The sequence below is a fragment of the Acinonyx jubatus genome, chromosome B4 (assembly GCF_027475565.1).
Source record: "Acinonyx jubatus isolate Ajub_Pintada_27869175 chromosome B4, VMU_Ajub_asm_v1.0, whole genome shotgun sequence".
NCBI classification, from domain to species: Eukaryota; Metazoa; Chordata; class Mammalia; order Carnivora; family Felidae; genus Acinonyx; species Acinonyx jubatus.
In genome coordinates, this window is record NC_069387.1 from 59253201 (window position 1) to 59268786 (window position 15586).

General features: G+C 36.7%; 1 protein-coding gene across 15 annotated transcripts in view; it reads left to right on the forward strand.

Moving 5' to 3' along the window:
- The window catches only part of BMAL2 (basic helix-loop-helix ARNT like 2), a 120324-nt gene that overhangs the window by 38969 nt on the left and 65769 nt on the right, over positions 1 to 15586 (forward strand). For 8 of the 15 annotated variants that reach the window (XM_027035800.2, XM_027035794.2, XM_053226063.1 and 5 more), the window contains exon 2: positions 2300 to 2446. In XM_027035800.2, coding sequence (XP_026891601.1) covers positions 2301 to 2446 — 146 coding nt within the window. In that variant the 5' untranslated portion in view covers position 2300. Of the gene's footprint in view, positions 1 to 2295; positions 2447 to 3463; positions 3540 to 3937; positions 4036 to 15586 lie in introns of those variants that run through there. The other 7 variants (XM_027035799.2, XM_027035796.2, XM_053226061.1 and 4 more) reach the window with 5 other exon arrangements.

A 15586-nucleotide genomic window follows, 5' to 3' on the forward strand; every position in this document is an offset into this window, starting at 1 on the left:
CCACCCAGGCACCCCTACACTTTCTAATTTTAATCATTTATCTGTTGATTATTTTCTGTTTTCTATATACTCAGTCATATGATTTATCAGTAATAGCAAAAAACATTTGTCTTCCTTCCCAATTGTTAAACCTCATATTTCTTTTTCTTTCCCTACTCCACTGGCAAGTCTTCTACTATTGTGTTGAAAAGGAGTAGTAGTAAAAGGTGTTCTTGTTTCTGATTCTAAAGAACACGCTTTCAGTATTTCTTCATTAATATTTCTATATCTATTGAGATAATCACATTTTCCCATTAATCTGTTCTGGTTAATCATATTCATTGATTTATTAATATTAAACCAGTTTTGCATTCCTGGAATAAAACTATCTTGGTCATCCTGGGTGATTCTTTTTATACTATCTGAATCTTGCTAACATTTTATTAATATTTTTTATATTTGTTCATAAATGAGATACCCTGTAATTTTCTCTTATTGTACTCACATTGTCAGGTTTTTAATTTTACAATTATGAAATCCCCACTAAAAAAGAGTTGGGGGCCAATATATTCCTTCTTTTTCTGTATATTGGAATAGTTGTGTAAGAAAGATATAGTGATATTCAGGTCTTTGTTTTTTTTAGCTTCAGTTTTTGTTGGTTAAAATTCTCTAGGAATTTTTTCATTCTATCTAAAATTCCAAATATTTAGAATGTTGTTCATGAGGGGCATCTGGGTGGCTCAGTTGGTTACATGACTGACTTTTGATTTCGGCGCAGGTCACATTCTCATAGTTTGTGGGATCGAGTCCTGTGTTGGGTTGCACGCTGACAGTGCAGGGCCTGTTTGGGATTCTCTTGCTCTCCCCGTATCTGTGCTCCTCCCCTGTGTGTGTGGGCATGCCCTTTCTCTTTCTCAAAATAAACTTCAAAGAAAAGAATGTTCATGAGATTTTTACTGTCTTTTAAATCTCCAGACCATCTAAAATTATGACCCATGTTCACTTATATTTACTTACGTCCTCTTTCTTTCTTGAAAAATCTTGCCATAGAGTTATTAGAGTTACAGTCTTTTAGAAGAATCCATGTGTAGCTTTTTGATGTGCAATTGTTTGCACTGTATTTCTTTTAGTTCTTTGGATTTTACATATCGTTTTCTAATTTCTTAAAATAAAGGTTAAAATTTCCTTCTAAGTAATGCTTTCACTATCTCCACGTATTTTCGTGTATAATATTTTATTATTATTATTATTTAGTTACATTTTATAATTTTATATTTGAATTCTTCCTTATCTGAAGGTGTTATTGGTATATTTCTTAATTTTTAAAGATACAGGGATTGTCTAGTTATCTTTTTGTTACTGGTGTCTAGCATAATTACACCAAGTCACTAAATGTTTGATGTATGATAGTCTTTTGAAATTGTTGAGACTTACTTGCTTTTTGTCCAGTATATTGTTAATTTTGATAAATGCTCCATGTGTACCCAAAACAAACAATGGGTTTGAAGCTCCTAGGGATAGTGGTCTATATATGTCTATTACACCAAACTTGCCTATTGTGTGGATTAAATTTTCAATATCATTGTTTTTGAATGCTTGATCTATCGGTTACTGCTAGAGATGTATTAAAAATCTGCCACTATTGTAGAGTTATTGCATTCTCCTTGTTAATACTACTTACACATTTTCAGTCTATGTTGTAACTTATAGATAGAAATATAAACTTGTTATATTTTAGTAAGGGAATTATAGTTATTCAGGGAGGCCCACTTTTGGACTATAGGTTATTTTTATTTCTGTGATTTTGATTTTTATATTTTATTAAACATCTGATAAGCCACATTTTATACAAAAAGGATTTTATTGTCATATTTAGCAACTTAGGGTTAAAGATATTCATGTCCCTTGACCTTGTTAACTCATTTCTGGGATACTATGCAAATAAAATAACCAGTAGATAACAAGTTTTTGGTACCATAATATATATTTGTGACAGTGAAAACAAACATAGATTCTAACAATAGCAGAATGGTGACATTTGATTTTCCCCCTTCCTTTCTACTTTTCTATGTTTTCTATACTTTCTACAATTCTTTTACAATTAAATGGGGAAAATAAGCTTTAAAATATGGACTAACAAATACATTTCTAATATTTGAGTGTATGTAATTTGTCTTTAATTCTATGTTACGTTGTTATTTAGGTGATATCTTTAAAATAACAAGATAGTAAAGCCATTTAAAACGTGATAGGGATATGTATAAAGTGGAAGTTAATGTTAAAGATAGATGTCCTATTGTGCTTTATCTGTCATAGATAGAATGCTGATAGAAAAGAACGAGTGCGTTGCTCCCGTGGTTTCCAGTTATGTGAGCCCATGGACAAAACCAACAGCTATCGGATCCCTCAGCCCACATGTGACAGAGCTCCCAAGAAAACGAAAAGGAAGTGATTCAGACCCATCCCAGTAAGTCAATTTATGAAATCTTTGATTCTAAGGAAAAAAGAAAACGATTACTTTGCAAGTCACTGATGATTTTCAGTTACATGGTGACATACGGATGGGGACAATTATTTCTCCACCCAATTGCTTCCTCTGTCACTGTCTGATCTGGAACTTTTCTGTCAAATTCTGAAATGTAGTAGATATCTAGGGGGAGTCAGCTGGAATTTGAAAGATATAGGAACATAAGGTTAATTTGTTGAACATTTATGGTCATATCAAGATACTTACCTTCCTATTTGAATTGCTTAACTGTGAAGAGAACATCTTCCTGCATGCACTTAAAATAATAATTACCACATTGCTTCTTGCCTTACTCATCATTTATATAATAATCAGCCCTTGGCTATCTGTGGTCAGTTAAATCATGTAAAACTCTTGTTTTCCATGTTTATTAAGCCAAATAGATAATAAAGCCAATGTTGGGGATACTTGCTATCTCCTTGTTTCTTTTGTTGCATTAATACAGCTCACAGCCCCCAAATATTCTTTAATGAACTCCCCAAAGCTAGGGTTTGTATGGTGAAATTGATAAGGCAAGGTAAATATTGCAATCTAGAGTACTCCATTTTAGGCTGGTACTTTACATAAATATGATAGTTGATGACAGTTTTTCATGAAAGAAGGGAAAAATTTTGAGTAGGGTGACAAGATGAGAACATAATGAAACATTCTACTTCTTTTTAATCCTGTTCTTCCCAATATACTTTATAATTTAGCTAAAATTCCCAAGACAGCAGAATCAGTGTAATTCAAATGTAAGTACCAGTGCACTTCCCACCCCCCCTTAATTGACTTGAAAGTATTCTACAGGTTGTCTGTATTCTCTTATACTCTCCCAGTAATGTGAATAGTCATAAAAAAATAACTGCAATTGACCAAGTAACTGTCTGGCATTGTTTGCTGATCAGTTTGTAGTCCCCACTCAGCTCAAGCTAGAAGTGATTGATTATAAGTTTTATGTTCTTTCTTTTTCTTCAGAATCATAAGCACCATTGTTCTTTCTTAGGATCCAAATAAGATTGTGGCTGTTGAAGTAGAGCAGTGAGCACTAGAGGTAACACAGTTTTATGTCACGTATGGGGCATGGATGAGACTTTACAGTGGTTTGGGGAATGAATGAGGAAATGGGGTCATTGGTAGGCGAAATAACAGAAACATGCAAAATACTGACAGATAGTGATCTTTTGGCAGAAGACAACACTAAAGATTAGCCAATTGCCCACATTTTAGAAACTGAAGAAGTCAGGAGTCAAAGATATCAAGTGACTTGCCTAACATTACACAACTAGTTAGAATTCCTGATTGTTAGTGTGGTAGTTTCTTCATTACACTGTTTCCTGTCTCTCTGCAACTGGATAGGGTAGCTTACTTCTAGCACATGAGGATAATTATGCTGTCCATTTCCCAACATGTATGGGTAGGTGAGCCAAGACCTCCTTTCTTCCATGTCAGGAATCATGACAAAAAAAAGAGGTGGAAAAGCTTTCTCAGTACCCTTTTACCTATCTTCTTTCAACAAAGAAATAACTATCAGCAACCAGTGGCAGCAGGTAAGTCCTGGAATTCGACCTGACATAATTCCTACTTGAAGAAGGTGAAGAGGAAGAGAGTCGAAAGAGAGTATACACCCCACTGATTTGCTCATTATCTACCTTAGAGCTTCTCCATTCTGCCCCAATCCTTCTTTCATTCCACCATATTCCATTCCTCTGATGAAATGATGGATGTCAAAGTACTTTATAGGTTTTACAAAATACTAATTGTGTAGCATTTTTCCCAGAGACTCAGGGTGTGAAAGCCATTTGGTAGATATGAAGTTGATTTCGTTGGTGGAGCCTCAGAATATTGGGTATTTTTAAACAAAGAATGTATGAGAATGTTTACCATTTTTGCAGCACTCTTGGTTTTGAATGGAGAGCTGGTTCTCTAAAACGGTCATGGATGAAGATTCCCTGGAATGTAGTCATTACAATTTCTTGAGTACCTACTATGTGACACCCAGTAGACTGGGAGGAAGAAATACAGATTAGACAAAAGAAACGTGTACAAATTAGAAAGGTACAGATAACTATTACACATGATAACTGTCATAACATACACCATGGGTTCTTTGGCAACAAAGACAATTGGGCATTTAAATGAGATTGGGATCAGTAGGGAAGGACAGCTTCCTGCAGAGGTTGACTTAAGCTAAGTTGTAAATGAAGAATGGAAGTGAGCCATTCTATGCAGGAGTAAAGGAGGTATTTTACGTAGAAGGAAGAACTGTTCAGAAGCACAGGGCACAAAATATGAAATAACACTCTTTTAATCAGGAGATGTGGTTGGCACAATAAAGCAGAGGGCGTACACAGAGGTGGGTGAGCTATGAGACTTGAGGGATGCATGTGGACTGGGTAAAGAGATCTGTTGAACCAAAGAGTATAGAAATTATCTTGCATGCAGTCAGGAAAACAGAAGGATTTTAAGGATGAGAGGACTTGATCAAATTACATTTAAAAAAATTGTTGGCCTTGGTACGTTTTGTATTTGGTGAAACATATATAACATAAAAATTGCCATTTCAACCATTTTTAACTATACAATTCAGTGTTTTACATTGTTACATTATTACTACTGCCTATTTCCAAAACTTTGTTATTACCCCAATCAAACTCTGTGCTCATTAAATAATGATACTCCATACCTCGTTTCCCTCAGTCCCTGGTAACCTCTAGCCTATTTTCTAGTTCTATGATATTGCCTATTCTAGATATCTTATATAAGTAGAGTCGTGCAATGTTTGTCCTTTTGTATCTGGCTTATTTCACTGGGCATTACATTTTCTTTTTTTTTTTTTTTTCAATATATGAAATTTATTGTCAAATTGGTTTCCATACAACACCCAGTGCTCATCCCAAAAGGTGCCCTCCTCAATACCCATCACCCACCCTCCTCTCCCTCCCACCCCCCATCAACCCTCAGTTTGTTCTCAGTTTTTAAGAGTCTCTTATGGGCATTAAATTTTCAAATTTCATGTGTGTTACAGCATATATCAGAATTTCATTCATTTCTTTTTATGGCTGAATAATATTCCATTGTATGTATATACCACATCTTTGTACCATTTTTTTTAATTTAAGTATAATTGACACACAATGTTACATTAGTATCAGATGCACAACATAGTCAACTTCTCTATGCATTATGGTGTGCTTATCACATAGCTACAGTCTGTCACCATACATCCCTATTACAATACCATTGACAATATTCCCTATGCTGTGCCATTTATTCCTATGACTTACTCATTTTATAAGTGTAAGTCCATATCTCCTACACCCCTTCACCCATTTTGCCCATCCTTCCCTCTGGCAACCATTAATTCTCTGTATTTATAAGTCTGATTCTACTTTTTGTTTATTCATTTGTTTTGTTTTTTAGGTGCCCCATGAGTGAAATCCTATGATATTTGTCTTTCTCTTGGTCTGACTTAGTTCACTTAGCAAAATACCCTCTAGCTTCATCCATGTTGTTGCAAATGACCTCATCTTTTATTTGGTGGTGTAATATTCTAATGTGTGTGTGTGTACCACTTCTTTATCCACTTCTCTATTGATGGACACTTAGGTTGCTTCCATATTTTGGCTATTGTAAATAATGTTGCAGTGAACATAAGGATGCATGTATCTTTTTGAATTAGTGTTTTGGTTTTATTGGGTAAATACCTAGTAGTGGAGTTATTGGATTATATGTTATTTCTGTTATAAATTTTTTGAGGAACTTCCATACTGCTTTCCACAGTGGCTATCCCAATTTACATTCCCACCATAGTGCATGACATTTTCTCTACATCCTTGCCAACACTTTTGTTATTTCTTACCTTTTTAATTTTAGTCATTCTGACAGATGGAAAGTGGTATCTTATTGCGGTTTTGATTTGCATTTTCCTGATGATTAGTGATTAGCTTTTTTTATGTGTCTGTTGGCCATCTGTATGTCTTTGGAAAACTGCCTATTCAGATATTCTGCCCATTTTTAAATCAGATTGTTTGCTTTTTGGGTGTTGAGTTGTATAAATACCTTATATATTTTGGATATTAACCCCTTATTAGATAGTCATTTGCAAATATCTCCTCCCATGTAGTAAGTTGCCTTTATATTGTTGGTTTCCTTTGCTGCACTAAAGCTTTTTATTTTGATGTAGCCCAATAGTTTTATTCTTGGTTTTGTTTCCTTTGTCTTAGGAGATATGTCTAGAACAATATTGTTACAGCCAATGTCAGAGAAATCACTGCCTACGTTCTCTTATAGAATTTTTATGGTTTCAAGTTTCACATATAGGTCTTTAATCCATTTTGAGTTTATTTTTCTGAATGGTGTTAGAGAGGTCCAGTTTTCTCAGAACCATTTGTTGAAGATACTCTCTTTTCCCTATTGCCTAATCTTGCCTAATTTGTCATAGATTAATTGACCATATAATGGTGGGTTTATTTCCAGGCTCTCTATTTGGTCCCATTGATCTATGTGTCTGTTTTTGTGCCAGTACCATGCTGTTTTAATTATTATAGCTTTGTAGTATATCTTGAAATTTGGAACTGTGATACCTCCACTTTTGTTCTTTTTCAAGGTTGCTTTGGCTACTCAGGGTCTTTTGTTGTTCATACAAATTTTAGGATTGTGCAAGTTCTGTGAAAAATGCTTTTGGTACTTTGAGACGGATTGTACTGAATCTTTAGATTGCTTTGGGTAGCATGGACATTTTAACAATATACATTCTTCCATTCCATGAACATGGAATATCTTTCCATTTATTTCTGTCATCTGTAATTTCTTTCATCAGTGCCTTATAGTTTTCAGAGTACAGGTCTTTCACCTCCTTGGTTAAGTGTACTCCTAGATATTTTAGTCTTTTTGGCGCAATTTTAAATGGGATTGTTCACTTAAAATCTTTCTGCTAGTTTGTTATTAGTGTATAAAATTGTAGCAGATTTTGGTATATTTTGTATACTGCAAATTTACTGAATTTGTTAGTTTTTTTTTTTTTTAAAATTTATTATTGAGAGACAGAGAGACACAGAGTGTGAGCAGGGGAGGTAGAGAGAGGGGGAGACACAGAATCTGAAGCAGGCTCCAGGCTCTGAGCTGTCAGCACAGAGCCTGACACAGGGCTCGAACTCACAAAGTGCAAGATCATGACCTGAGCCAAAGTTGGTTGTCCAACCAACTGAGCCACACAGGCGCCCCTAAATTTATTAGTTTTAATAGTTTTTTGATGGAGCCTTTATGGTTTTCTATATGTTCTGTCAAGTCATCTGTAAATAGTGACAGTTTCACTTCTTCCTTATCGATATGATTGCCTCTTATTTCTCTTTCTAGTCTGATTGCTATGGTTAGGACTTCTAGTTGAATAAAAATGGTGAGTGGACATCTTTGTTTTGTTCCTGATTGTAGAGGAAGATCTCTCAGTTCTTTACCACTGAGTATGATGATGGCTGTGGGTTTTCATATATGGCCTGTATTATGTTGAGGTGTGTTCCCTCTAAACCCACTTCGTTGAGAGTTTTCATCATGAATGGATGTTGAATTTTGTCAGATGCTTTTACTGCATCTATTGAGATCATATGATTTTTATCCTTAGTTTTGTTGATATGGTTTATCATGTTGATTGATTTATAAATAATGAATCATCCTTGCATTCTTGGAATAAATCCCACTAGATCGTGGTGAGTGGTCCCTTTTAATGTATTGTGGAATGTAGTTTGCTAATACTTTGTTGAGAATTTTTGGATCTATATTCATCAGAGATATTGAGATATTGGCTTGTAGGGGTTTGTGTGTGGGTGTGTGTGCGTGTGTGTGTCTGGTTTTGGTATCAGGGTAATGCTGGCCTAGCAGAATATATTTGGAAGCTTCCCTTTTTCTGTTTAGAATAGATTGAGAATAGGTATTAACTCTTCTTTAAATGTTTAGTAGAATTCACCTGTGAATCCATCAGGTCTTGAACTTTTATTTTTTGGTCATTTTTGATTACCAATTCAATTTCATTACTAGTAGTTGGTATGTTCACATGTTCTTTCTTCCTGATTTGGTTTTAGGAGATTGTACGTTTCTAGGAATTTATCCATTTCTTTTAGCTTGTCCAATAATTTTTGCTATATAATTTTTTGTAGTGTTTTCTTATAATCCTTCTGTATTTCTGTGGTCTTATGTTTCCTCTTTTGCTTCTGATTTTATTTGGGTCCTTTCTCTTTTTTTTTCTTGATGAGTCTGCCTCAGGGTTTATCAATTTTGTTTATCTTTTCAAAGAACCAGCTCTTAGTTTTATTGATTTTTTTTTTCTATTTTTTTCTTAGTCTCTGTATCATTTGTTTTTGCTCTGGTCTTTGTTCTTCCTTCCTTCTACTCACCTTCCTTCTAATTCCATCCTTCTACTCACCTTGAGCTTTGTTTCTCTTTTTCTAGTTCTTTTAAGCATAAGGTTAGATTTTTTTTTGAGCTTGCTTTCTTTCTCCTTTTTTCTCTTTTTGTTTTGTTTTTGTTTTTTGAGATCGGCTTGTATCGTTCTATATTTTCCTCCTAGAACTGTTTTTGCTGTGTCCCAAAGGTTTCGGACTATTGTATTTTCATTTTTCTCTGTGTATTTAAAAATTTTCTCTTTGATTTCTTTGTTGACCCATTGGTTGTTTAGCAGTGTGTTCTTTAGCCTCCATGTGTTTGTGTGTTTGTTTTTTAATGATTGATTTCTAGTTGCATACTGTTGTGGTTGAAAAACATGCATGGTATGGATTTCAATCTTCTGAAATTTATTGAGACTTTTGTTTTTGTGGCCTAACATGTGATCTGCTCTGCAGAATGTTTCATGCACACTTAAAAAGAATGTGTATACTGTTATTTTTAGATGGAATGTTCTGTGTATATCTGTTAGGTCCATATGGTCTAATGTGTTGTTCAAAGCCAGTGCCTGGATGATCTACCCATTGATATTTGCTTTATTTAGGCGCTCCTATGTTGGTTGTGTGGATATTTACAACATATCCTCTTATTGGATTAAGCCCTTTATCAGTATGTAATGGCCTTTGACTCTTGTTACAGTCTTCATTTTAAAGTCTATTTTGTCTGATAGAAGTATTGCTACCCTGGACTTTTTCCCCCCACTTCCATTTGCATGGAATATTTTTTCTATCCTTTTACTTTCAGTCTATATGTGTTTTGGGGTCTGAGGTGAGTCTCTTGTAGACACCATTTGTTTTTTTATCCATTCTGCCACCCTATGTCTTTTGATTACAGTATTTAGGCTATTTACATTTAAACTGATTATTGGTAGGGGCGCCTGGGTGGCTCAGTCAGTTAAGTGTCAGACTTCGGCTCAGGTCATGATCTCACGGCTCGTGAGTTCGAGCCCCGCGTCGGGCTCTGTGCTGACAGCTCAGAGCCTGGAGCCTGTTTCAGATTCTGTGTTTCCCTCTTTCTCTCTGACCCTCCCCCGTTCATTTTCTGTCTCTGTCTCAAAAGTAAATAAATGTTAAAAAAAAATTTTTTTTAAACTGATTATCGGTAGGTATATACTTATTGCCATTTTTTTCTCTGGTTGTTTTTGTAGTTCTTCTCTGTAATTCTTTCTCTTGCTGTCTTTCTTTGTGATTGATGAGTTTCTGTAGCATCATGTTTGGCTTTCTTTTTCTTTTTTCATGTCTATTATAGTTTTGGGGTTTGTGGTACCATGGTGTTCATATAACATCCTAAGTAATAGCACTCTTTTTAAGTTGATGGTCATTTGAGTTCAAACACATTCTTAAAAAAAATTTGTTTCGCTCTTTCCTCCATGTTTTATGTATATGCTGTCATATTTTATATCTTTATTCATAATTTTTTAACATCTAATGGCCATTTCTTTTCCACTTGAAGAATTTCCTTTAGCATTTCTTGTAAGGTTAGTTCTGTGCTAATAAAATCATTTTGGTGGTGGTAGAGGGAGGGGGAATTCTTTATCTCTCCTCCAACTCTGAATGATAACCTTGCCAGGTAGAGTATTCTTGGTTGTAAGTTTTTTCCATCTTACTTTGAATATATCATGTCACTCCCTTTTGGCTTACAAAGTTTCTGCTGAAAACTGAGCTGATAGCCTTTTAGGGTTTTTGTTGTAGGTAAATTTTTGTTTCTCTCTTGCTGCTTTTGAAAATCTGTCTTTGGGAGTGCCTGGGTGGCTAAGTCAGTTAAGCATCCAACTCTTGATTTTTGGCTCAGGTCATGATCTCATGGTTTGTGAGATCAAGCCCTATGTCAGGCTCTGGGCTGGCAGCACAGAGCCTGCTTGGGGTTCTCTTTCTCCCTCTCTCTCTCTCTCTCTCTCTCTCTCTCTCTCAGTCCCTCTCCCTTCCTCTCTCTCTGTTCCTCCCCCACCCACATTCTCTCTCTCTCTCTCTCTCTCTCTCTCTCTCTCTCTCTCACACACACACACACACACACAATAAATAAATAAACTTAAAAAAAAAATCTCTCTTTTTTAAGTAGGTTCTATGCCCAGTGTGGGACTTGAATGTCACGACCCTGAGATCAAGAGTAGTGTGCTCTACTGACTGAGCTAGCCAGGCACCCCAAGTCACTCTTAATCTTTAACCTTTGACATTTTAATTATTATGTGTCTTGATTTGGACCTCCTTGGGTTCATCTTGTTTAGAACTCTGTGCTTCTTGAACCTGGATGCCTATTTCCTTCTCTATGTCAGGGAAGTTTTCAGCTATTTTTTCCAATAGGATTTTTCCCTCTCTCTTGCTTCTTCTAGGTCCCCTATAATGAGAATGTTTTTTCACTTGATGCTGTCCAAAAGATCCCTTAATCTACCTTCATTTATTTATTACTGTTTTCTCTTTTTATCCTTTAGCTTATGTGCATTTCATTACTCTCTCTTCCAGATCACTGATATGTTCTTCTGCATCCTCTAATCTGTTGATTCTCTCTAATATATTTTTTTTTTATTTCAGTTATCATATTCTCCAACTCTGGTTCTTTTTTACATTTTCTCTCTCTTTATTGAGGTCCCAATGAGTTAATCTACTCTTCTCTGGAGTCCAGTGAGCATCTGTATGATAATTACCTTAAATTCTTTATTAGGCATATTGCTTACCTCCATTTCATTTAGGTCCTTTCTCTGAGTTTTTGTCTTGTTCTTTCCTTCAGAGTATATTTCTCTATCTCCCCATTTCACTTGACTTCTTATATTTGTTTCTATGAATTAGGCAGATAACTACTTCTAAACTTGAAGTAATTGTCTTGTGTTATTCCCTATGTAGACCTTGTGTACTTGGTGGCTTTCACTGGCTGGAGATGTGTCTAGCATGAGCTGGGTGTCCCAGGACTCTCCACACAGTGGGTACCCTGGCAGGATAGCTGAAGTGGGTACAGGTCAGTGCAGTCCCTGCGCTCTTCATGCAGCAGGTGCCCTGGCAGGATAGTGGGTTCATGCAGGAGTTTCCTAAGGCTCTACACCCAGAAGGAACCTTGGCAGGATAGTTGAATCTGAAGTGGGTTTTATTCGGGGCGTCCTGGGGCTCTCCACAAAGAGGGCGCCGTAGTAGGACAGCTGAAGCTGAAGTGGTTATATGTCATGGGATCCCAGGGCTCTCCATGCAGTGGGCACCCTGTCCTGACAGCTAAAGCTGAAGATGCAGGCCAGTGTTTCAGATTGTGTACACTGAGGGCACTCTGGCAGGACAGCTGAAGTGAGTGCAGGCTGGGGTTTCTGGGGGCACTGCATGCAGGGGGTGCCCTGGTGGGATGACTAGAGTTAAGGCAGTATGTGGACCAGGAGACCCCTCAGCTCTATACACAGTGAGTGTCCTGGTAGGATAGCTGAAGTGGGTGCAAACAAGTATGTTCCAGGACTGTCTGTACAGAGAGTGACTTGGAGAGGTGATGTACCTGGGCAGGGAGGGGTCCTGGGGTGCTCTGCCCAGGGGTTGCCATATATCACATTTTGTTTATTCATCTGTTGTGCATTTAGGTTGTTCTTATCTTTTGCCTATTGTGAATAATGCTGTTATGAACATTGATGTACACATATCTGTTTGAGTCCTTGCTTTAAGTTCCTTCGGGTATATACCTAGGAGTGGAATTGCTGGGTCATATGGTAATTCTGCTTAGGTTGTGAGGAACCACAACTGTTTTCCACAGTGGCTGTACCATTATATATTCCCACCAGCAAAGTGCGAGGGATCCAGTTTCTCCATATCCTTGCTGACACTTGTTATTTTCCATTTTTAAAAAGAATATAGCTATCCTACCAGGTGCAAAGTGGAGCAGAGTTACATCTTCAGAGAATCATTATGGAAAACAGCATGAAGGCTGGGTTGAAAGGGGAAAATCCAGCAGGCAGAGAAAATAGCTGAGAAGTTCTTGCTAGGGGTTGTTTTCTGAGCGTTGGTCTAAGAATGTAGCTCTGGACAGCAGGACATGAAAAGGGAGAGACCTATTATGACACATTTAAAAGAGAATTAATGACTGTTGTTTAGGGAGAGCAGGCATGCAAGAAGTGTCCAACAAGTTTTCTGACTTGGTTACCTACATGGAGGATGGTATTATATGTTGAGATTGAGGGATAGATGATGAATTCAGTTTTGGACACAATGAGAATGTATTATTTCTGGGATCTTCAAGTAGGCAGTTGGATGTGAGGGTCTGGAACTCGGGGTTGAGTCCTAGTCTGGAGAAAGAGATTCACACATCATTAATGTACAGACACAAGTGCAGGGATTGGCATGGATGCAGTCACTGGGGGAGGTGTGTGGAGTGGGAAGACTTGGGGGCTGAGGATATACTCTGGGGGTACTTGGGCCTAGACACAGTAAAGGAAGGAGGGAATCCTACCACAGATGTGAGAAGACATGGCTCTGAAGTAGGAGTATGTCAGAAACCAAAGGAAGAGGGATTTCAAAAGAGGAAGGCATGGAGCGAAGCAAATCGGGGAGATGTTTGGATTGTATTTGCTCCCAATTTCATTTGTCTTTGTTTGATGTAGGGAGAAGGCCTACATTTCATTCAAAATGCAGTGAAAGTAGTTTTTAAGGAAAACTTGCATTGTATTTTGAAAAAAATTATGTCTCTGTCATATAAGATGCTACACTAAGAAAGTGCATCTAAATAATGCGAACATTATTGATATCAGAAAGCTTGTTAAATCCATATGTAAAAATATGACTATAGACCAAATGCCAGTATGGAGAAAAAAATATAGATAACAAACTTACTAATTACCTAGGTTTGTGCTGCAAACAAGAAGTGAATTGTTTGGCTAACACAATCATGCCTTTTTCCTGTTCTACCAGGGACCATGAAATAGTGGTATATTTGGCTTTTGTAAGTACAGTAGGTTGGGATTTCACCAAAGAGGTGAATTCAGTGAGTGAGTTCATTTGCCAAAACATCTATAGTCAAAAAAAAGCATGATTCATAACAGCTAAAGTTTGTCTTTTGAAATTGAAGTAATGTGTATGTATATTACAGTTCCAGACTAATAGGAAGAAAATCATTCACCTGTAAAATTATTTTCTGTTTTATTCCCTAAGTATGATGTTAGACTAAAAGGGGAAAAGAGAAAAGAAGCTGACTTAATCTAACCTAGTTTTTTGCTTCAGAGACCAATCACAGAGCAGACTGGAAATGATGACAGCAACAGGAGAGGCTTAATGGAAGACATACCAGCCTCCTGTTAGGTATATGACCTTGAGCAGTCATTAACCTTAGTGGCCTCAATTCCATCCTCTGTAAAATGGGGATGGTGACAACTACATGATTCTCAAATGTGAGAATCAGATAACATATGTGAAAAAATATATACATATATATAATCTTTGGTTACGAATTCCTTGTTGTTTTTTTTTTTTAATGTAATTTACTGTCAAGTTAACTAACATATAGTGTATACAGTGTGCTCTTGGTTTGGGGTAGATTCCTGTGATTCACTTCTTACATATGACACCCAGTGCTCATCTCAACAAGTGCCCTTCTCAATGCCCATCACTCATTTTCCCCGCTCCCCCAACCTCCCCATCAACCCTCAGTTTGTTCTTTGTATTTAAGAGTCTTTTATGGGTTTGCCTCCCTTTCTGTTTGAAACTATTTTTTTCCCTTTCCCTTCCCCCATGGTCTTCTGTTAAGTTTCTCAAGTTCCACCCATGTGAAAACATATGATATCTATCTTTCTCTGACTGACTTATTTCACTTAGCATAATACCCTCCAGTTCCATCCATGTTGCTGCAAATGACAGGATTTCATTCTTTCTCATTGCCAAGTAGTATTCCATTGTATATATAAACCACATCTTCTTTATTCATTCATCAATTGATGGACATTTGGGCTCTTTGGATAATTTGGCTATTGTTGAAAGTGCTGCTATAAACTTTGGGGTACATGTGCCCCTATGAATCAGCATTCCTGTATCCTTTGGATAAATTCCTAGTAGTGCTATTGCTGGGTCATAGGGTAGTTCTATTTTTAATTTTTTGAGGAACCTCACAATGCTTTCTAGAGCAGCTGCACCAGTTTGCATTCCCACCAACAGTGCAAGAGGGTTGCTGTTTCTCCACATCCTCGCCAGCATCTATAGTTTCCTGGTTTGTTCATTTTAGCCACTCTTACCAGTGTGAAGGGGTATCTCAGTGTGGCTTTGATTTGTTATTTTCCTGATGATGAGTGATGTTGAGCATATTTTCATGTGTCTGTTGGCCATCTGGATGTCTTCTTTGGAAAAGTGTCTATTCATTCTTCTGCCCATTTCTTCACTGGATTATTTGGGTTTTTTTGGTGCTGAGTTTGGTAAGTTCTTTATAGATTTTGGATACTCACCCTTTATCCAATATGTCATTTGCAAATATCTTTTCCCATTCTTTAGGTTGCCTTTTAGTTTTATTGATTGTTTCCTTTGCAGTGTAGAAACTTTTAATCTTGGTGAGGTCCCAATAGTTTATTTTTGCTTTTATTTCCCTTGCCTTCGCAGATGTGTCAAGTAAGAAGTTGCTGTGGCTGAGGTCAAAGAGATTGTTGCCTGTTTTCTCGTCTAGGGTTTTGATGGTTTCTTGTCTCACATTTAGGTCTTTCAACCATTTTGAGTTTGTTTTTGTGTA